The 24092-nt window shown below is 38.4% G+C and overlaps 1 protein-coding gene across 7 annotated transcripts in view; it reads right to left on the reverse strand.

Annotated features, from left to right (window-relative positions):
* DENND1A (DENN domain containing 1A) overlaps positions 1-24092 on the reverse strand; it is a 363245-nt gene that overhangs the window by 115519 nt on the left and 223634 nt on the right. For all 7 annotated transcript variants that reach the window (XM_030535509.1, XM_030535510.1, XM_030535511.1 and 4 more), the window contains 2 exons: positions 18010-18111; positions 4580-4705 (listed from right to left, as the gene is read on the reverse strand). In XM_030535509.1, coding sequence (XP_030391369.1) covers positions 4580-4705; positions 18010-18111 — 228 coding nt within the window. The remainder of the gene's footprint in view (positions 1-4579; positions 4706-18009; positions 18112-24092) is intronic.

Consider the following 24092-nt stretch of genomic DNA (forward strand, 5'->3'; position numbering starts at 1 on the left):
ATCCCTCTCCACTGAAGTAGATAAGTTATCAGTATTTTACAGAAGAAACCCTGAAGTATTCATGGATTGTATGATTGGCCAAGAGTATTCAGGAAGTCCTTGGCAGAAATGGTAACAGAGTCCAGGTCACCTGACTCCAAGACCTATGCTTTAATTACCAGTCCATTAAGACAGTTTGAAAAGTGTGGGGATTGAACATAGCATTCTAGCCAACTCCATTGAGCTGGTTCTAGTATACAAAGCTGCTCTGTTTTCATAGAACATCATTGTTACAGCATCAAAAATGTTATACTATTATGAAATAATGCACATAAGGACTTAGAAATCGCTGTTCCTTCATACTCCCTGATCTTTGAGATCAGACTAAGAACCTCCTATAAAATAGGGTTTTAAAGACAGATTTGTACAATGGAACTTTTCAATTATGTTTAAAGTTTCTGTTTGTGGGAATAATGTGCGAATCAAATGAGGCTTTTTACTTGTTCAGATTAGCTCTCCCTAAAAGACGGAATTGTAGTTTCAAAGGTGTGTCTCATCATCAATTAAGTTTGATATCTCATCTGTAACATTCAGCATTCAAAATACCAGATGTTATTCCCAGTAAATCAATTTAAAATTGTATTCTTCTTCATAAAAACCCCAACCTTAACTAGTTAATCCCTCACACATATCCAAGCAGCATGCACACCAATACTCCTAGAGTTGCCTGGCAACTAGTGGGAGGAGTGTCAGAGAGCAAGAAAGGCCTAAACGAATGAGGGGAAGTGGGTGTCTGCTTGACATGGATAAAGGAGGCTTACAGCCAGGCTGCATTGCTGCTTTCACTTCTGTTAATTATATGGATGGGAATTAAAGTAGCTCCTGTTAGTTCATATTTGGTACTTTAAAAGCATAACATTCGTACTTATACTTTTATGAGCCATACACAGATAGATCAAATGCACTTATATTTATACACATACCATACATATATCCTTGCTATCAGAATAGGAGAAACAGACTCAGCTCTGCTGAATTCAATAGTGTTATTTTTGAACAGTGAATATGTCTGAGTGGAATGATGCTCATTCATTGAAGACGTTGGATAGACTATTAAAAAATCTAATCAAGCTATTTCCTTCTCTCCAGCTTTATAAAATCCACAAATAATTCATAGTATGCTAAATATTACAGCAGTAATGAAGGGGACAGGGAAAATATAAGGAAATCAAAAAACCAACATCTGTAGCCCAAATTCTGTCTTTTGTTCTAACAAACAGTGTGTGTGAAATGTGTTTACATGCCTGCACACCAGAATCCTGCATTCATCCCTAGAGACAGAATGCAGAAAACAGCACCCTTTGAGTCATCACTAACCCATCCATCCCCCATTATTCCAACTCAGCCTCTCCCTATATTATTCCTGCTCCTCACTGCATTCACCAATTCTCCATTATGATCCTTGAATGCTCAAGGAAAAACAATCATGGATGAAAGCATTAAAGCAAAAGGTATTCTCCACTCCGTGGGGATTTTCTTGTGCACCTCCCATTAGTCCAAACTGCAGTGGCCTTAATGGGTGCCTAAACATTAGGTAAAAAATATCCCCCACATTTTGCTTTAATTTACGTGTCTGGTAGTTTCCTCTGTTTTGAGAAAGGGAACAGGACTCTCACTAAGACTGTTAGAAATATTCTATGGATCATTAAACTATTAGCCCCTTCCATCCTCTATGTGCCTTCTGGCTCAAACCTTGTGCATTATAGCTAACTTGTTCATAATATCATCTACACAGTTCCTACCTGTCATGGGCCAATAGGACTACAAACGTATTCTGTGTCCTCAGAGGAGGACAATCACCATGAGCAGAGCTTCATAAAACTCTTACATGGGAATAGAGGTATTGCTGGACTGGATCAGAACTGAGGTCAATCTAGCCCAATAAAGTGTCTCTGACTGTGGTCAGAAGACAGTACAATAATTCCACAGTAGGTAGCTGTGGGATAATCAGCCCTCACATAGGTCTCCTCCTGGTCTATAATAGTTAGACATTAGCTTAATCCCTGACGTATTAAGATTAATATCCCTTCAAAACTTTTTTGTCATCAAGTATAATGGCTCTGGCTATTGTTGCTATCCATATAAATATCCAATCTGCTTTTGAATTTTGCTAAATTCTTGGTCTCAATGCCTTCCTATGACACTGACTTCCACAGTAAAAGTATATGTGGTGTGAAAAAGTATTTCTTTTTATTTGTTTTAAATTATCCACCTTTTAAATTTAAATTAATATCCCCTTATTTTTGTGTTATGAGACAGAGTGAACAGGAGTTAATAATCTACATTTTCACACCATTTATTATTTTACATATTTCTATCATGTCCCCTCTAAATCATCTCCTTTCTAAAGTAAATAATCCTAATTCTTTTTAATCTCTCTTTATACACGAGTTCTTCCAGGCCCTTCATCTCTCATTCCTCTTTGGTGAACCCTTCTATTTCCAAAATCTCTTTTCTGAGATTCAGTGACCAATATCACATGCAGCATTCCAGCTGCGTTTGCAATATTGATTTACATAAAAGCCTTATAATTACAGCTGTCAATTAATTGAAGTTAACTCATGCGATTAACAAAAAAAATTAATTGTGAATAAAAAAATTAACCACGATTAATCACAGTTTTAATCGCACTGTTAAACAATGGAATACCAATTGAAATGTATTCAATATTTTTGGATGTTATTCTACATTTTAAAATATATTGATTTCAATTATTACACAGAATACAAAGTGTACAATGCTCACTAATATTTTTTTTTACAAATATTTGCACTGTAAAAATGATAAACAAAAGAAATAGTATTTTTAATTCAGCTCACACAAGTACTGTAGTGTAAGTTCTTAATCGTGAAAGTGCAATTTACAAATGTAGATTTTTTTTGTTACATAACTGCACTTAAAAACAAAACAATGTAAAACTTTAGAGCCTACAAGTCCACTCAGTCCTACTTCTTGTTCAGCCAATTGCTCAAACAAACAAGTTTGGTTACATTTGCAGGAGCTAATGCTGCCGCCTTCTTGTTTACAATGTCACCTGAAAGGGAGAACAGGCATTCGCATGGCACTGTTGTAGCGAGCTTTGCAAGATATTTACATGCCAGATGTGCTAAAGATTCATATGTCCCTTCATGCTTCAACCATCATTCCAGAGGACATGCTTCCATGCTGATGATGCTCATTAAAAAACAAAAACAAAACAAAAAACGTGTTAATTACTTAGTGACTGAACTCCCTGGGGGAGACCTGTATGTCTCCTGCTCTGTTTTACCTGCATTCTGCCATATATTTCATGTTATAGCATTCTTGGATAATGACCCAGCACATGTTGTTCATTTTAAGAACACTTTCACTGCAGATTTGACAAAATGCAAAAAAGGTACCAATGTGAGATGTCTAATATACTACAGAACTCAACCCAAGGTTTAAGAATCTGAAGTGCCTTCCAAAATCTGAGAGGGATGAGGTGTGGAGCATACTTTTAAAAGTCTTAGAAGAGCAACACGCTAATGTAGAAACTACAGAACCTGAACCATCAAAAAAGAAAATCAACCTTCTGCAGGGGGCATCTGACTCAGATGATGAAAATGAACATGGATCGGTCCACACTGCTTTGGATGATTATCGAGCAGAACCTGTCATCAGCATGGATTATTGTCCTCTGGAATGGTGAAGCATGAAGGGACATATGAATCTTTAGCGCATCTGTCATGTAAATATCTTGTGACGCCGGCTACAACAGTGCCATGCGAATGCCTGTTTTCCCTTTCAGGTGACATTGTAAACAAGAAGAGAGCAGTATTATCTCCTGCCAATGTAAACAAACTTGCTTGTCTGAGCGACTGGCTGAACAAAAAGTAGGACTGAGTGGACTTGTAGGCTCTAAAGTTTTACATTGTTTTGTTTTTGAATGCAGGGTTTTGTTTTTTTACATAATTCTACATTTGTAAGTTCAACTTTCATGATAAAGAGATTGCACTACAGTATCTGTGTTAGGTGAACTGAAAAATACTATTTGTTTTGTTTTTTACAATGTAAATATTTGTAATAAAAAAGAAATATAAAGTGAACACTGAACACTTTGTATTGTGTTGTAATTGAAATCAATATATTTGAAAATATAGAAAACATCCAAATATCAGAGGGGTAGCCGTGTTAGTCTGGATCTGTAAAAGCAGCAAAGAATCCTGTGGCACCTTATAGACTAACAGATGTTTTGGAGCATGAGCTTTCGTGGGTGAATACCCACTTTGTCAGATGTATGTCATCTGACGAAGTGGGTATTCACCCACGGAAGCTCCTGCTCCAAAATGTCTGTTAGTCTATAAGGTGCCAAAACATCCAAAAGTATTTAAATGGTATTCTATTAACAGTGCAATTAATTGTGTGATTAATCGTAATTAATTTTTAATCACTTGACAGCTCTTATAGTATCCTTAGTATTATTCACCACTCCATTCCTTATGCATACGAACAGCTTATGGGCAATTTCCATCACCGCTACACATCTGCATTTGTGTTAACATATTGATGTCCTACTTACGGGTTCAATTTTCAGTGCATTTCTGTAGCTCCCAAAGAAAGAGGCCTGGGCTTTTAGGAATGCTCTTGCCACACCATCGCCAGTAGTTGTGGAGACTTTCTTTAATCTGTTCTTAAGTGCAGAAACCTGTAAGTACACAACAGTCCTAGATCACTCTCATAGCATAAACAAACAACTTACTGAACTGGGAACTAGCCAAAGAAGTTTCACGAAGTGTCTCAGCATCTGCTGCACCTGTGAGGAAGAAAGACACAGAGTACAATCCTGGAGTTTTCAGTTCCTAAGGGAATTGCATTTCAGGTACTTGTTTTGGCCCACTAGCAGATGATCACATTCTGCTTGGAAGCCTGCAGGCAGGACTACAGGAAGATAAGGACATGTTTTTTAAAGCCTACCTTATTTTCATCTATTGTTAAATGTTTAAAGCTATAAGGATTTTGGTGTTCTTTCAAGGTAGTCTGTACAGTTGCACATATTCCCCCTCTGGACCCACCAATGAACTTCATTCCCTTAGTTTCAGCATATAACAACAGCCATAATGGGTCAGACCAATGTCCCACTACCAGTATCCTGTCTCTGACAGCAGCCAGTGACAGATGCTTCAGAGGGAATCAACAGAACAAGGAAACTTATCAGGTGATCCATCCTGTCACCCAGTCCCTGCCTCTGGCAGCTGCAGGTTTAGGGACACTTTGAGCATTTAGTTGCATCCCTATGCATCTTGACTAATAGCCATTGATGGACCTATTCGCCATGATTTCTCTCATTCTTCTTTGAACCCACTTCTACTTTCAGCCTTCACAACATCCCATGGCAACAACTTCCAAATGTTGACTGTGCATTGTGTGAAGAAATACTTCCTTTTTGTTCAGTTTTAAAACCGCTGCCTGTTAATGTCATTGGGTGACCCTAGTTCTTGGGTTCTGGGAAGGGATAAACATTTTCCTATTCACTTTCTCCATATCATTCTTGATTTTAAAGAACTCAGCTAATGGGTTATATGCTAATCTCTTTTCTAAACTGAACATTTCCACTGAGTCTTTTTAATCCCTCCCCATATGGAAGTTGTTCCATAACCAAAATGATTGGGGGTGTCCTTCTCTGCACCTTTTCAAATTCTAATATATCTTTTTCAAGATGAGATGACCAGAACTGCATGCACTTTTCATGGTGTGGGCATACCATGGATTTGTATAGCGGCATTATGATATATTCTGGTTTATTATCTATCCTTTCCTAATGGTTCCTAACATTCGGTAAGCCTTTTTGACTGCTGCTGCAAATTGAATGGAGGTTTTCAGAGAACTATCTATGACAACTCCAAGATCTTGTTCTTGAGTGGTAGCAGCTAATTTAGACCTCATCATTCTATATGTCTACCTGGGATCATTTTTTCCCATGTACATTACTTTGAACTTTTCAACATTGAATTTAATCTGCCATTTTGTCACTCAGTCCAGTGAGATCCCATTATAATTCTTTGTAGTCAGCTTTGGACTGAACTATCTGCAAACTCTGACAGCTCTCTGCTCATCCCTTTTCCCAGATCATATATGAATATGCTGAACAGCACTTGTCCTAGTACAAATCCTTGGCAGGACCCCACCATTTACCTTTCTCTGTTGTGAAAACTTACGATTTATTCCTACCTTTTGTTTCCTATCTTTTAACCGGTTACTGATTCATGACAAGACCTTCCCCCTTATCCCACGGCTGCTTAGTTTGCTTAAGAGCCTTTGATGAGGGACACTGTCAAAGGCTTTCTGAAAGTCCAAGTACTCTATACCAACTGAATCCCCCTGGTCCACATGCTTGTTGACTCCCTCAAAGAATTCTAGCAGATTGGTAAGGCACAATTTTGCTTTACAAAAGCTGTGTTGTTTTTATCTGTGCGCCTGATAATTTTGCTTTTTACTAACCAATTTCCTGGGACTGAAGTTGGCCTTACCATCCTGCAATTGCCAGATCGCCTCTGAAACTTTTTTTAAAATAGGTGTTCCATTAGCTACCCTCCAGTCATCTTGTACAGAAGCTGATGTAATCAACACCTTACATACCACAGTCAATAGTTCCGGAATTTCATATTTCACTTCCTTCAGAACATTTGAGTGAATATCATATGGTCCTGGTGATTTATCGCTGTTTAATTTATCAATTTACTCCAAAACCTCGTCCCTATTGACATCTCAATCTGAGAAAGCTCCTCAGGATTTGTCATCTAAAAAGAATGGCTCAGGTGTGGGGATCACTGCAGTGATCAATGCAAATAATTCATTTAGCTTCTCCACAATGGCCTTATCTTCCATGAGTGCTGCCTTAGCAATTTGATCATCCAGTGACCCCACTGACTGTTCGGCAGGCTTTCTGCAAAGGTGAGTGAAAGCCTGTGCAATTATTTTAGTTCTGGAATTCACAAAACAATGGAGGACAGTTGTAACTAGTTTCTTCTAACTAACGAGCTGATAGGAAGAGAGAGGTGTGTAGTTTTTTTGTAATATCTATTTATTTATTTTTATATTTATTGTCCCCATAAACATGCACACAGATGAATGGACTGACAGTTCCTCTTGCTTCATTATAGCATCTGTAAGAGCCTCTGCATTCTGCTGAAATGTTATTTTGAACTTTCCAAAAGGAGAAGTCCCTAATGACTCACGGCAGATATCACTGCGCCTCCTACAACCACCACATGCTCTAGGAGCTAGTCTTCTTCAGGGTGTAAGCATGTCATTGTCACAAAAGAACATGCATTTCAGTTAGACCTGGCTGAAATTCATCATTTCCAGTTTGTGGGAAACCAGAGAGTTTAAAAAAAAAAAAAAAGGAGCGCCTAAGTGAAACTGACGTGATGTATTTACATTTCATGTCGCTTCCAGGCTCCCTACTATGATGCCATGAATCTAGACCTCGAGAGCCATAGTTTGAGCCAGGGCTTCCACACTCCCAGCTCTCGTGGCAGGGAGCCTACAAGGGCAGGAAGCCTACATGGTGGATCTGCGCAGAAGCCATGGATCTTGGAAGCCTGGAAGGCTCCCCAGCAGCCGGCCAGCTCCAGACAAGGTTCTATTGGAACCCTGCTTGTGATTTGATAAAAATCTGTGGAATATGAAGTGTTTTTGCAAAACATTTGGGGTCCCATAAATTGGCATTTTTCGATGAAATTGTTTCATTGGAAAATTTCCAACCAACTCTAGTTTTTAACTCTAACATTTCAACCCTAAGGAAGTTAAAATGCCGATGTAGGAGGCAAACGTGCACAGGTGATATTTAGCTGCAATTAAAGTCAGATTAAGGAAGCATCATACCTTGAGATGAGAAGGAATTAGGATTTGTAAACATCATGCACAATGTTTGATGAGGCATTACACAAGATACATCTTCCCTGTTATTTTGGCCAGACATGATTACAGTACATATCACAGTTTAGATGCTCTTTTTATTCAATATAGGATTGTTAACATGGTCCCTTTGCCTGTCCAGAGTAATTCTATAAAAACAAGTACAGAAAAATATTTGACAAGAAGGTCATTAGTTAATTAGTGCAGAAACAAGAAATCATAAGCAGGCCCAAAGAGCTGTGTTTTCTTGCTGGAGTTTAAGTATAAGACTATTAAAGATCTTTTCCTTTTGTGAATGGTACTGAAAAAAAGTTTAATACTAATGCCTGTCATATAAAAGAAATTCCACAAATATTTTATTAGTGGTTTATAAACATTTTGGGATAGACATGTAGCTTTATATAAGTTTATTCTAAAAAAAGCTAAAATATGTACGGAATAAATTCTGCATGCATGTAGAATGCCTACCACAATAGGTTCCCAATCCTGATTACATAATAAAAATATGAAATAAAAGATTGAGGATATCAAGACTGAGTCACCACACTCATATCCCTTAATGTATTTTAAAAGCTTGAACTGAAATTCTAAATGACATGTTTTTATCCAAGTAAAAAGAAAACCTATAAAAATGACAACAGCATCTCCCAATGACAATGGTGACATTTCCATTCTTTGAAATGGTCGATATCAACTGAGGCTCTTTTCTTCCTGCTTCTCAAAGGCTCTACACCACCTGTGCGTCAGATTATTCCTCATTTAACCTTCACTGCCCTTTCTCTTTCATACTGGAGGTGTTTAATTACCTCAGATTCACAGAGCTGCACTTCAGGTGAACATAGTCCTAATGGTCTCATTACCATTTACACAAAGAAATACTCACTGATAGTAACGAAGCAAATATCAACTGTATATCCTCTTACATAGGCAAATTTAAAGATTATCGAAGCATTCAGGTTACCTGAATATTCTTTGGTCTTCTCTCCATACTCCAAGGGCTGCAGTTTTGAAGGATTACCTATTACCATTTCCTGTACTTCAGAATTTCTCATACATAAATAGGTTGTGACCTAGTTTGATGTCTTTTCTTTTTAGTGCTTGCAGCTCAATAACTTCTGAAGTAAGGTTGTATATCTACATACTTTTGTTACTGACAGCATTTTTTCTTCTCAAACACAAGCAGAGAATTAAGACTAAAAAAACCCTCTTCACACATTAAAGTTTAACTTGCTGTGTCTGAGCTGCAATGACTACAACCAAATCATTAACAAATAGTTTCATCAGCAGCAATTTTTGGTGTTGAAGATGCTGGGACAGGATAAGTTCCCTCTTTGGCCTTGTCTTCACCATACAGCTAAATCAGTGCTGCTGCAAACAATGCAGTGGCATTGATCTAGCACAGGGGTAGGCAACCTATGGCAAGCGTGCCAAAGGCGGCCCGTGAGCTGATTTTCTGTGGCACTCACACTGCCTGGGTCCTGACCACCAATCTGGGGGGCTCTGCATTTAAACTTAATTTTAAATGAAGCTTCTTAAACATTTTAAAAACCTTATTTACTTTACATACAACAGTTTAGTTATATATTATAGACTTATAGAAAGAGATCTTCTAAAAACGTTAAAATGTATTACTGGCACGTGAAACTTTAAATTAGAGTGAATAAATGAAGACTCGGTACAGCACTTCTGAAAGGTTGCTGACCCCTGATTTAGTGGGTCTAGTGGAGACCCGCTCAATTGATGGTAGAGCACTCTCCCATTGATTTCTGCACTCCACCTCAACGAGAGCCGGAAGCAATGTCAGTGGCAACGCATCTCCCATCAACATAGCGTAGTGTAGACCCGCAGTAAGTAGATCTAAGCGACGTCAACTTGAGTTATGCTACTAACATAACTCAAATTGTGTAGCTTAAATTGACCAGCAGCTGTAGGGAAGACAAGCCCTTTGAAACAGATGTCACAGAAGTGAAATTGGTGAAAAGACAGAAGATATAGGAGTACTAATACCACATACTCCTGAAAGAGACTCAGCTACTGCTTCATTTGCCTTACAGAATGCCACAGCTTAAGACAGAAAAATGTCCCACAGATGGGATGGAGGGTAGATTTCAGAGGTAAAATAGGTACAGGAAACCAACAGTCCTCTTGATTTACAGAAGAAAATGAATGGCTGCAAGAAATTCATACTGATAAATGTAACAGAAATAGCTATATCACGTAAACCTAAACATCAAAGCCTTCTTTTGCTTCAGCTTTAGGTGCCATCTTGAGACTCTTATTGGGACAATACTGTTTGCTGCATTCTGTGCAAGAATCACTAATGAAATCTCAGCCACGAACCAATTCCTCTCCAGGTTATTTTTAGTGTTGAGATTCTCCTGCCTGCTTGAGTAGGTATGACTGGCCATACCTTCTCAAATAGCCCATCAGCTCACATGATATGACCTGATAGATATGATTTCCCAATTTACCTTGAAGATCTCAATGTTTCTTTCCAGGTATCATAGCTCTGTCTCCCAGCCTGCTCTATGTCTCTGAAACTCTACCAAAGGATCTCTGTCTTAATACTTTTGCTACCAGTGTGTACTGTTGCTCAAAAGACAGGCTTTTGGCTAGGCACACCCACAGAAAAGCCAGGAACCATAAAAAAGTCTGAGGATTTTTAAGAGCACTAGAAACACAATATATGCATTGTCTCTGTGTAATCCTGTTTATTGTCTCTTTCTAATTTTTCTTTATCCTTCTCAAAATCTAACAAGGTAATGTCTTTTTCACTGGTACATGCTACAATATGGACTGCAGGAAATGGAACCCATGCTAATATGTTTAACTTGCTCATGTCGAGTTTACAAATTTACAGTTACAAAGAGAGATTTCTGTATATTTATTTTTAATATTTTCTGAAGCACTACAATGATTCTGTCATAAGAGGACTAACATTACTATTACAACCTATAAGATGGAGAATTAAGGAAGTGTCCAGCATTGCTTATAAATCCAAATGCTATAGTTTATGTCAACAATCCATGCATTAATGAGCCTCTAAGCACATACTACATGATAGACCATAACAGTTTTAGGGGTCTATCATGTCCATAATCTACGGCTCATTTCCTTTAATTGAAACCATAATTCTCTGAAAAAGCTCGCTCTCACTAGGCCAAATGTAATAACAGCTCCATCAGATTTTCAAGTCTGAACAGGATACAAAAAAGCAAAATTATTATTTTCATCTGTAACTCACTCATGTTTGACTGCTGTAACTTTTATTTTCTTGACTTTCGCTTTCTATGTTAGCATAAAAATAGGTTATTTTAATTTATTTCTCTCTTAAAAGATTGCACTGCAGCTACATCTTGAAAGTATCTCATCATCAACCCAGAAAATTGTTACTGTGTTTTTTATTAGCGTAAACTTGGGGAAAAATGCGCTTGATGCTAAAGTACAAGAATGGCAGTCAGAACATCTAGATTCTAATCCTGGCTCTCTGACAGGCTTTTAATGTGGCTTAAGGCAAGTCATAACCTCTCTGCATCTTCGGTTTCTCATTTATGAAAGCAGAAGAATAACGACAGACCTCACTGGGGGTTGTGAAGCTTAATAAATTAGCATTTCTAAATGACCGAGCTCCTCAGACAGAAGGTGTTAACTATTTACTGATAAAGACCAGGGTAAAAAAATTAATAAACCCATTCCTGTGTGGTATGTATAAGAGGAGAGTTTTGCACCTCCTTTAAAATTAAATTTAACATGGTACTACAAGTGCTTATTTGATGGATTCACATATTTACTCATTTCAATCAAGTCTACCACAATAACCAGTTTTTACACTAATATAAAATAACGTAGCTTAAATAACAAAGCATTAAAAAAATGTATTTAGAGAGACTGATGAATGAAGAAAAGTAGAGCTGCTCCTTTGTTTACTCTAGAATAAATTAATACATAAAATAAAGTAGACTGAATAAACTGAACTGCGATTGGTATTCTGCCTAAAGAGATGGTAATGCTTTTTCTTTTTTATAATAAGATGGTGACCGCTCAATACAAAGATTATATCTAACCAAACAGCCACACATACATACAGCCTATCCTGGGAGTGTTTTTAAAGAAGATTTTTATACTTCTGGCAGTTCAGGTTTAAAGGTCAGATTGAAACTATCACCATGTTTCAAAATGCAATCTGTGCAATGCAGCATAATGAAATGGTTCAGTAAAGGTGCTAGTGGAAATTCTTTTAATTAAGTCCAAGGCTTTTCAGTTGTCAACATGAATAAAGAAACATTCTCTTGCAAACAGAAAAAAAGAAAATATAAATGGAAGTTACCTTTCAAAAATGGATTTGCAATTGAGAAACAGAAGTTAGTGTTGCTATGATATCTCAAAAAATGTGTTTCAGTTCCCATGAAGTGGAGAAACAAACAGTAAAGTGTAAGAGCATCTAATTGTGAAAGCTTGCTAATAAATGGGATATGAAGACTATGCAAAAAATTATTTACAGACAGCCAAAAATAATCAGAAGCTAATTTCAAGCACTCATAAATACATACCATGAGTAAGATCGCCTTGGTACAATATACAAGGCATCACAAACCAATGGCCTTAATCTAATAAACATTGCACAATGAAAGATTAAACTTTATATTTTTATTTCTTGTACTAAAGTCATTATATTTTATAATACGAAGCTCTGAGGTCTACAACTAAGACTCCAATGTGACACTCTTATTTGAAATACTTAAAAAATAAATCAATAGGGGCTGTATGAAGCATATAAAAACAAAAAAACTGACTTCCTCAGCCACTGCTGTATCTCATAGAGAGGTATGTAGGAAACATGCCAGCAGCAAATGCAACTGGAAGATAATCACAGTTCTTAATAAACCTCCTTTCTTAATATTGACAATTTTAAAAGTAATATTGCTATTCAAAGTGCTGTCACTTTCATATCATTAGCAACATGCAGCAATATCACAAAACACAAAGTTGAGCAGAGACAGACATTAGCATTTCAAACATTTACCTACTAAGGCAGATGTTTGCACCTTGATTTTCAAAGGAACTGACCTGGGCAATTCAGGAAGTCTGATAGCTAGAAGATACAGTCGAGTCAAGCCAGAGCAAAGCACTGACATTCTGTGTTAAGTGTTTAATCTGATTCTACTGGAACTATCGAAGGTTATCCAACCTCTGTAACATGCACATTCACTGGAGAGACATTTCACAATAGCCCATTTTCACTCAGATACCAGGACTGAAATGGTAACAAATAACTCACTCTGAACTATGGAAAGACCACAGTTTGGGCAGCAATGTCATTACTGTGAGACCCGTATGGATCTCAGAAAAAGTCTCCAGCAAAATCACAGGACTTAAGGGATTCTTTTTTCAATGTAGCAAAAAGAGTTGTTCAGAAAAACAAGCTGACTATTAAAATTTTCTATTGCATGAACAGCATGCCAGTGAACACATCAAAGTAAATGTTACTCATCTCTGCAGAATGCAAATGGATTTAATTCACCAAAGTAAATTTTGCGTATATTCAAGAGTTAATGAAGTGCTCAGTGCTCACATTACCTTGCAAAACTGAAAGCATGGTTTACCTTAACAGCCACTCATGACTGTGGAACTGTTAGCGATATTTTTAGTTCCTCAGCTAACATAGCCTGCCATAGCCCCCAACAGATTACAAATGCATCCATGTGGAGTGAGCCCAGTGGAGAGACAGACTCACCAGAATCTCCCCCTTCTTTCTCCCCTCCCCCCCACCGAAGAAAGTGTGTATAATAGATCAGCTTCACAGTCTCCCTGCTGCGATGAACAACTTGATCCACTTACAGTTCCAAACACAGGATGCATGAAAGAACAGACATAAATTCACTTCTTGCAAAGAAAAACAGCTGCTCTCTACTGGTCAGATCCTAATATTAAACAGTTTAAAGGAAAGGAAAAGACCTAGAGGAGAACAATTAATTATCTAGATAACTAAAATAATGAAACAAGGAGGAATACAAATGAGGAATAAGACAGGAACACTGATTCCAAACATTAACTACACAAAGCAAAATGATTCAAGTTAAGTCTTTGTTACTAAACATATTCAACTCAGCTGTGTTTACATAGCAGTTGTGAAAAAAAAAATACCATGTACATTATTTGTGTCATGCCAGTTAATTGAATTTGCTAGCAGCACTTCCTCTGCAATGCTCCAAACATCCTCTAAGAGAAATTGTAGCTTTTAAACAGACCTACAGAAAACTGAATCAAGAATTTTGAACTAATAAAACACAACTCTTTACTGTTATAAACGTGAAGTAAAAGTAAATAATGAAAGGAAGGAAGTCTCTTAAAATTTATTACATTCCAAAGCTTGAAGTTTTTTGGGTTTATTGGTGAAGTCTCTTCTGATGTTCTACAGTGCTCATGCAATAGCTCTTTTAATGAAGTCCCATAAAATTTAATAATACTTGATTGTTGACAAATCATATATACATACGAGGCTCAGGATTCGCTGTATCCAGACATTTCTTACATAATTTTATGAAATTTACAAGTTGAACATTTCCATGGTTGTTCATAATAGCATGAGTGATGACCAGCTGGCAGATTCGGATGCAAAGAGTAAAGTCAAAATGAAGAGATATTTAATTCCAAAAAGAGGCACTGAAATAACTTTAATAAACTGAAATACTGGCAAACGCCAGAGAGCACAGAATCATACATAACTCACTCCTTCCTGCCTACCTGGCTATATACGGGATGAACGGAGAAGTCACATCGCAGACTACTGAGGAGTGAAAAGATATCACAAAGACAAGCAGTGAACATGCATGAGTTACCCAGTGCAATGAATGGGAAACTTACTCGGATTGGCTTCTGCCCTGAGGGAATAGTCACTTTCCAATGGACATGAATAGTCTCTCACCAAGCTATGGTAATTGGAAATTATTGTTCTTGCAGCAAACACTGATCATCCAAAGTAACCTGCATTAAGCTATAATAATGCCTTTGACTTATCCCAGAAGAGGAATGAAACACTTCAGGGGTAGGGGCATAATTTTGAATGTGCCAATTCTAGAAGTTTGATATATTCCACTCTTGCTGATAACAATCCCCAATTTGGGAGGCTACTCCCTTGGAACCCCTAGGGGTGAGAACAGATGTTTTTAGTTATGCTACCACTTCCTTTCGTTTAGTGACTTTAAAGTGACTCAGCCTAGCAACATTCTGAACTTTTACTCCCCCTGAAATTTTGCTTCATGAATACAGCCAGGCAGTGACCAAAGCCATTTCTGACTCTTGGCTATTTGGAGTTCTGTGTGAAATGGATTCTGGGGTCTCACCCCCAACAAAGGCCGACCCCTCTCTTGAAACTAGTTGGCAGGCAGGCCTAGCACTGAACTATGCAGGGTGAATACAAATGACTTCTCCTATGTCAAGTTATTCTTACTAGGAACGCTTGAAATATGCTGGTGATGAGTAAGGGTGGATGCATGGTGTTCGGAGGCTTGCACACTGGTTGACGTTCTCTAGATTCCTCCTATCTCTGTTTATTGCACTGCGATTGGAACAACTGTGCCATGTTAGTGCAGAATATCTAAAAGATGGATATTCTGTACATCAAAATTACATGAATATTAATGATCTAGGCAAACAGCTACAATGCTCACCTCCCTGTGTGTCAGGACTCAAAACATTGCTTCTTTATAGGCTCCAAAGCCCTACAGCCAGAAGTCATGTTATTTCAATGTTGTGGACAAATTACGTGTGTGTCATGTAGATAGTTATCTATCCAATCTGGATAGCAGACCTTCACCACAGCAGCCAAGCTACAGTTATACATTTTTATTTTGATCTGAGGATCTGGACTGGTGCGGATTAACTGAGTAAGTGATAGGCTAATGCCGGGAGACAGGGTAGATGGAGGTAGGTGTTTGCTCTTCTAGTTCCTGCTGCTAAATGATTCACAGTCAAGAATCATCATTAACCAGGAAAATGCACTCACACATCCAACGACGACTACAAAAATGAAATAGGACTTCCCTTTATTGAAAAATTAGTCACAGTCTACGATCATCCTGCTGAAAATTGCAGCAGAAAACTCAACATTATCAGCAAAGAGAATCCACCTTTCCACAACAAATTGGGACAGAGCAAGGTATTTCAGTATCACTGGGATGCCAATCATCTCTGCAACGAAGACAAGCGCCCTCCATATGAATGTCTGGAACTCTATTAAATGGACATCACAGGACACTAGACTATACTTTGAGTGAAATAGAAGGTACTTCTTTTTCAGTCTGAAATTTTTGAAGAAATTTTTCAAAATGCTCCACGCAGGTCCTATGGGAAAAAATCTTGAAAATGTTACACTGCCACTTCTCTATGAGCTGCAACACCAGCCTGCATTTTGGTCACCACGCAACAATTATGCTTCAAACAAGTGAATGACAAGGCGAAGCATGGAAGAGTATTCACTTTTTGTATATAAGGCCTGGTCTACACCAGAGGGAGTAAAGAAGAGAGAAATCAATCTAAGTTACATGAACAACATAGCTGAAGTCGACATACTTTGATCTACTTACTGTGGTGTCTTCACTGTGGTAAGTGAACGGCTGACGCTCTCCTGTCAACTCCACCTGTGCCTCTCGCTCTGGTGGAGTACTGAAGTCGACGAGAGAGCGCTCAGCAGTCGATTTATCGTGTCTACACTAGACATGATAAATTGACCCCCGCTGGATCTTTCACTACCCTTCAACCCAGCAGGTAATGTGGACAAGCCCTAATACTGAAAAGCTACAGAGAAATCCTTACTTGAGTTTCCTTCTTCCAAACCACAAAAGAACCAGATCATGTTCTGAACTACCCTGCACATCCATGTCATATTCAACTGCCCACTAAGATAGAATTTTATTTAGGTCATTAAGTAAGTGAAAGGAAACACACTTTACAAATTATGGATCTCAATAGCTAACTGAATATTTTGAGCACGACTAGTAAGAGAATCTCAGATTTTTCTGTCTTCTCCCAAAAAGACACCAGCTGGATTAGACATGGCTTCTCGTGCACTTGCTCTACACACTTTGCCACTCATCTCCTCTTTTAGCTTCATTAATAAACATACTCTACTATCAGGTGGCATCAATACAGTGCAATGTAAATTGGGCACATCTTTGTCTCAGTACAGTTAAAGAACCAAACATTTATGCTACACCATTAAAATTAGTTTAAACATTTTAAATGGAACTAAAGTACACCACCAATACAGAGAAAGGAGGCCTATATAGAGGAATAATAGTTTAGAATTATTTTCGCAAAACAGTCTTATGGCAGGTCTACACTACGGAGCTAAGTCGACCTAAGTTACGCAACTCCAGCTATGTGAATAAACCTGCTAAATTGACCCCTGGTGGACTGATCGTCGCAGTGTCAATCCACGGTAAGTGGAGACAAGCTCTTAATTTGATTATGAAGCAAGTGACTGGATATCAAAATTATGTTATAAAAAAAATAGGACACTGATAGAAATTCAGAGATCCAGTTGGAGGAAATCAGGGAAAAAGATTCATTAAGGTATCTCTAAAAATAAACGTCAGTCCCTTATTGCTTTTACTATGTAAGAATGGCATGAAATTCCCTCTTTCCGCAGCACTCTGCTCCACCCCAAAAATCTGCTTGAATTTGTTTTGTTTTGTTTTGTTTCACATTAGATATGTCAAACACGTTCCTTCTTTTCTTCCTGCAAGACTTTGTAATTTTTAGAGGACTTTGAATCCGACATATTAACTGGGTATTTTAATCAAAGTTGCAGCATTCCCAGCAAAAGTGTAAACTTTGCTTCCCTGTCACTCAGCGGTCACCAAAAGGCAACCTACATTTCAGCCTCCTGATGTTCTATTGTGTTCCATATCCCTCAACGATTGCTAAATTCTGTCAGGCAAAAAAGATAAAGACAGGGGAAGCAGTTCACTTAACAGAACACATGGGGGCTTTGGCACCATCATCAGATATATGTTAGAAACTAAACAGATAAAAAGGATTGCTATTTCTAGTAATGCAGTAGCTTAAAATATCCAAACAATGTATACGTACCACATCACTGGGAAGGCTCTGTAGATCATCAAAAGGAGTTTCCAGTGTGTTGGTATCAACATTAAGAATCACCACATCTTCCAGGGCCATATTTCTAACTTTCTAAAAAAATACCAAAGAAAGAAAAGGAGGGGGAGGGAAGTCAAATCTTATCCATAAGGAACATCAAATCATAACATAACATTCTGCTAACTACATTATTCCCCAAATACTTTAAAAGAAGCAAGTAGTTTCTTCCTATTCCTCACTCTGGGTGTGTATGCGCACACGCGTGATGTTTGTTGTTTAACATTTGTTGTTTTTGTTTTTCCATTTCTTCTAATTAAATCTTTAACCTGCAAAAGGACGTTTCTTAGAATCCTGTGTACTGTGATTTCTGGAGGAATTGTAATATTCTTCTAGATCATTCAACCAAGGAGATATTTCAAGGTTTTCTAACATTCATTTACTTTTTGTTTCCCCCTTCAATCCTGATTCAAAGCACAACTTCTAGTCGCATCAAGACTCAAAATAAGTAATTTTTAAAAAATTCAGTATTTTGTTTAAATAGCAAACAGAAAGTTGGCTCTTCTAGTTGATGAAGTGCTAGTAAGGCCAACCTTGGATCTGCGTTACCATCCCTCGCTTTGCCGTAGCACCTCCAACACTCCTCATTCACAAATGAGATTACATTTTAGCAAAATGGACAGTGTTAAAGATAAACTGAGTGAGAGGGAAGCTAGAATTCTTTTCTTCCTTAATTCTAGGATTTCCAGGACACCACAAAAGATTACAAAATACTTCCAGGATTCTAATATAGGCCTCCCCACTCCCAAGGCTTTGAGAAAAATCCCACTTCCTGTTATTTCTTTTGGATGACTACCCGTATAATATATTGTGTAAGGCCTTGTCTACACTGCCACTTACAGGGCTGAAACTTTCTTCACTCAGGGGTGTGAACCTCCCCCTCCCCCCGAGTGATGCAAGTTTCAGCACTGTAAAGTGGCAGTGTAGATAGTGCCACAGCGCTGGGAGCTGCACTCCCAGTGCTGGTAGCTATTCCCCTCGTGGAAGTGGTTTTATTACAGTGCTGGGAGAGCTCTACACAGCCTAACATGACTACACTGCCATGTTAGAGCGCTGCTGTGGCAGTGCTTTAACACTGACTGTGTAGACATACCGTAAGAGCAGCAAACTCCACAGCAAACTGATGCTCAAATCTTAAACCAATTTTTGTAAGGCAAAACAGACAGACTACGTGGCCACACATATTTGGCTAAACTTATTTGCTAAGAAAGTGGATGTCTAGCATGGAAAAAAAATGATAATTGATTAGGAAATTTAAGTCTAAGACTGACATTTGAACCTTTCAGAAATTTTATTGGGTTTTTCACTTCAAAGGCCCAGCTAGAGTTTTAGAGGAAGAACTTTGTGGGCTACAGAACTCAGTTAGAAATTGTAAGTCTTCTGGACCAAACACAGAGGAGCAGAAGGGTTTCTGGAAATAAGCATATGAGAGAATGTCATAACCTTAGTCCCAGATTTGGACCTTAGCGTCCAAAATATGGGGGTTAGCATGAAAACCTCCAAGCTTAGCTACCAGCTTGGACTTGGTACTTGCTGCCACCACCCAAAAAATTAGAGTGTTTTGGGGCACTCTGGTCCCCCTGAAAAACCTTCCCTGGGGACCCCAAGACCCAAATCCCTTGAGTCTTACAACAAAGGGAAATAATCCTTTTTCCCTTCCCCCCTCCAGGTGCTCCTGGAGAGATACACAGACACAAGCTCTGTGAATCCAAACAGAGTGACTCCCCCTCTCCGTTTCCAGTCCTGGAAACAAAAGCACTTTCCTCTTCACCCAGAGGGAATGCAAAATCAGGCTAGCAAATCCAACACACACAGATTTCCCCCTGATTTCTTCCTCCCACCAATTCCCTGGTGAGTACAGATTCAATTTCCCTGAAATTTCCCAGTAAAGAAAACTCCAACAGGTCTTAAAAGAAAGCTTTATATAAAAAGAAAGAAAAATACATACAAATGGTCTCTCTGTATTAAGGTGACACAATACAGGGTCAATTGCTTAAAAGAATATTGAATAAACAGCCTTATTCAAAAAGAATACAAATCAAAGCACTCCAGCACTTATATTCATGCAAATACCAAAGAAAAGAAACCATATAACTTACTATCTGACCTCTTTGTCCTTACTTTAGAAACAGAAGACTAGAAAGTAGAAACTACTTCTCCAAAGCTCAGAGAAAGCAGGCAGACAGAAAACAAAGACCTCAGACACAAAATTTCCTCCACCCAAAGTTGAAAAAATCCGGTTTCCTGATTGGTCCTCTGGTCAGGTGCTTCAGGTGAAAGAGACATTAACCCTTAGCTATCTGTTTATGACAGAGAACCATTACAAAGGGATGAAAATGATACAGATTTGGAATGTTGTTCCTGGAACAAAAATCTTTCCAACTTTCGGTTTGTATACATGGGCAAAGAAGTTCCACAGTATAAGCCCAAATGCACACACCCTCTTCTCAAGGGTCAGCTGGAATGAGGTTTCTGACTCTATTCCCAATCCCAGGTCAAAGCATTGGTTGCTGAGTGATTATGTTTACATTTCCTACAATGGTACACAGATGCACAATAGAAGAAAAGCATAACCTCTTTTTGAAAATAACAGCCATTGGTAGCTTTTGCTGTTTAAGTACCCAAGAAGCAGAAGACCGCCAGATTTCATTTCCCCTCTTAAGCAACATTAACCCCACTGCTGGTGGTTTCAATAATGGAATTTAAATATTCCCTTAACAATCAATTTTTCCATCCAACCTGGGAACTTTATCTACATATTGTTTTTAAATTCACATATAAGTAAGTGGAATATCCAAGTACCAAATTTATCTATCTATTCAGCAGATCGTCAGTTTGATCTTCTCTCTCTCCATCTACCCAGGCTGCCCCCAGCCAAAGAAGCAAGGTAATGGTCCTGAGCATGTTCTAATGAGGTATTCAGACAGTTGGATGAGAAAAATTAATAGTATCTCAACCCACAATGTTATTTATTTTGAAACATCCTCCTATGAAATCTGATCTACGTACACTACATTTCTACAGGGACCTAGAAATGTGAGTTCCTGTGAAGCACACATCCAACAATACTGGATCTTCTGAAAAGAAGACACAGAATCCAAAATGTTTCCAGATCAGGAAGACACGGACTGACACTTAAAATGCATTAGCAACTTGGACAGAGTCAAGAATGTATTCTATCATAAAACTGGCCTGTAAGGTAAAGACGGAATGAGAAAAAGTACTGATGGTGAGAGGAAGTGAGAAAGGAGAACACATAATGAACACTCAGTTCAAAACAGGTGGAGGAACTCATTTCAGTTTTTTTAATACTGGCAATTCATTGACATGTTATCTCAGGACAATGTAACTTCTGCCCTCCAAGTGGTAAGGAAAGAAAACAATGTGCCTATTAAAGGGTGACAGTGCCTAGTCAACTGCACAGCTTCAAACTAACAGACACCAAGAAGCAACTAATAAGATGGTTTGCAGATGGTTGATACTCAATATTCAAATGGTCAGAGTTCAGATACTGGTGTTATAGTGGGTGAGATACTGTAGATAGGCCACCAAGCCAGAGACTACCCACTGGCTTCAACTACAAAAACAGAGGGCTGATGGTATCATCCTGGAGGGCATCAAACCACACTGGTATATGTGACAGGTAATTTCGAAGCATGAGAGAGCTAGGTCTGGAACAGCAGTGGTTTTGTAGTTAGAGACTGGTGAAGGGGCTCTGATATGGAGTAAACAGGTCCAGGACCTGCAACAACAACGCCTGACAGTTGGAACCATTAACACCAAATTCACACACATACACACACACGAACTATGAAGTATGGTAATAAAGGAAATTTTCCACTAAAATGGTAAACTATTATCTCCCCCAATAGTGCCACTCTCTTGAATAAACAAACTGGCCGCTTTTAAAGTCTGCTATAGAAACCCCTTTTAATCTCACACCCTTCAACCATACAGAGCAGTCGCTTAAGCCAATTAATTAGGTCATTTATGCACAATCCCTCTAGGTAGCAAGAACAGGTCTCTAACAAACCATTTATGGGGAATGGGATGTTAAAAAAGGGAGGGTAGGGAACTAAATGTGTGTCAGCAAAAAGTAATACATGAGAGAACACACAAGAAAAATTTAGATCAAAGTTTTAAAAAATAGGAACCTAAAGTTAGGTTACTACAGGCAGCCTTAGGCACCTAAATAAGCAGCCTCAGCTTTCAAAGGTACTGCACACCCAGCAGAGCCAATCAACTTCAAAAGCAGTGGTTACGTGCTTACAATCAATCAATCAATCAAGCTACTTATGTCGGGTACATCTACACAGTAATCCTTCCTACCCGGCAGTGAGCCTCAGAACCTGGGTAAAATGATGTTCCCACTTGCGCTGCACCCTAGTCTCCAAGACCTTCCCCCTTCTCCACTTTTCAAAGTGTGGGCTCCAGCCTGAGCAGGAATGTCTACACTGCTATATTTAGTCCCATGGTATGAGCCTGAGTCACCTGACCTAGGTTCTGAGACTCGCTGCTACAGGTATATGACTTCATCTTTTGTTTGGTTGTGGATTTTTTGTTTGTTTTTTGCAGTATAGATATACCCGTAGGTGCCTAAGTCTGCACTTTCAATCCTAAAGTTAAGCTTCTCTTTCTGAAATTTCTGGCCTTAAATGGTGTATTTAAGGCTAAATGGGTGCAGAGCTCAATGCCAAATTATAGCTAAAACTCTCACCCGATCCATTTAATTGCCACATACTATAAATAGGTCACTATCTTATGCACGGAACCCAACTTGGAGTTTGTTGTTGTTTTTGGAGGGGAATATCTGCCATCAGATCTACAAACTAATTAAGTCTGATTTTAAGGGAAGACTATTCCATATAATTCTTTCCTTACAAAAGTTGCTCAAGTCCTTCATGAAAAGCAAGATACTTCCCTCCCTACTCTCAGGAACCAAAAGGTCACTCAGTTGGCTTAAATCTGATAAACTCTAAGGTAACCCAGCAGTCTTGCTTTTTCTGGGAGTCAGGAAGCAGCAGACAAACTGATTTGCTCCTTCCTGCTTCAGAAAATTAAAAATTTCAGTTATACTCAGAGGACTCTTGAAAGCTCCAACAAAAAAATCGTTAGCAATGTGCTTAACCAAAGCCAGAAGCTTTTAAAAATTGGGCACCAGAAGGACAAGACAGAAGGGATTATACCTCCTCTTGATATTACAGGAGCAGCAGCAGTGACCTACAGATGCAAATTTGAACTTGCCAGTAAGTGTTTCTGTAACTTGGATGAAGAATCTATGCCTGTATTGGAATCATACACCCATCACTGGCCATGTCAGCTGACTCGGGCTTATTGGGCCCAGGCAGTGGGGCTATAAAACTGCAATGTAGACGTTAGCCCAGGCTCTGGGACTCTCACCCTCCTGTAAAGCAGCATCCTTTCTCAACAGATGTATTTATCAAAGAAGATAGGTTACAACTCTTTGGGTACCTTAAAGATTCTTCTGGATTGAGTAGTTCTCTTCTAATGGTGGCATCCTTCACCCCAAGGGGCAAGAGACAGAGTCTGGGAATCAAAGCCACTTCTCATGTGACAGCTCTCAAACACCCCCAACTTGCAAATCTGCTTTTCACCTTAAATGCATCCAGTTCCAAAAGGTACAACTAGCTAAAATTTATTAATATTCTCACTGATTCTCCAACCCCACACCCTAATATCAAATTCATTATCAGTAAATCACAAAGAATAATATTCTATTTATCACAGCCGCCTAACTAACTAAACAAAATATTGGCAACAATGCACTGCACGCTTAATAAAATAAAGTAGATGTATTAAGTCAGTATTTTACTAACTGCATAGAGAAGAAGAGGAAAATATGACTAGAAATAGCTGTATATACCTGTAATAGCTGTCAATTGTCGGAAATGGGCCATCCTGATTATTACTACAAATGTTTTTTTTCCTCCTGCTGATAATAGCTCACCTAATAGCTCACCTTAATTAATTACTCTCGTTAAGTGGGTATGGCAACA

The sequence above is a fragment of the Gopherus evgoodei genome, chromosome 16, assembly GCF_007399415.2.
Source record: "Gopherus evgoodei ecotype Sinaloan lineage chromosome 16, rGopEvg1_v1.p, whole genome shotgun sequence".
Taxonomy (NCBI): Eukaryota; Metazoa; Chordata; order Testudines; family Testudinidae; genus Gopherus; species Gopherus evgoodei.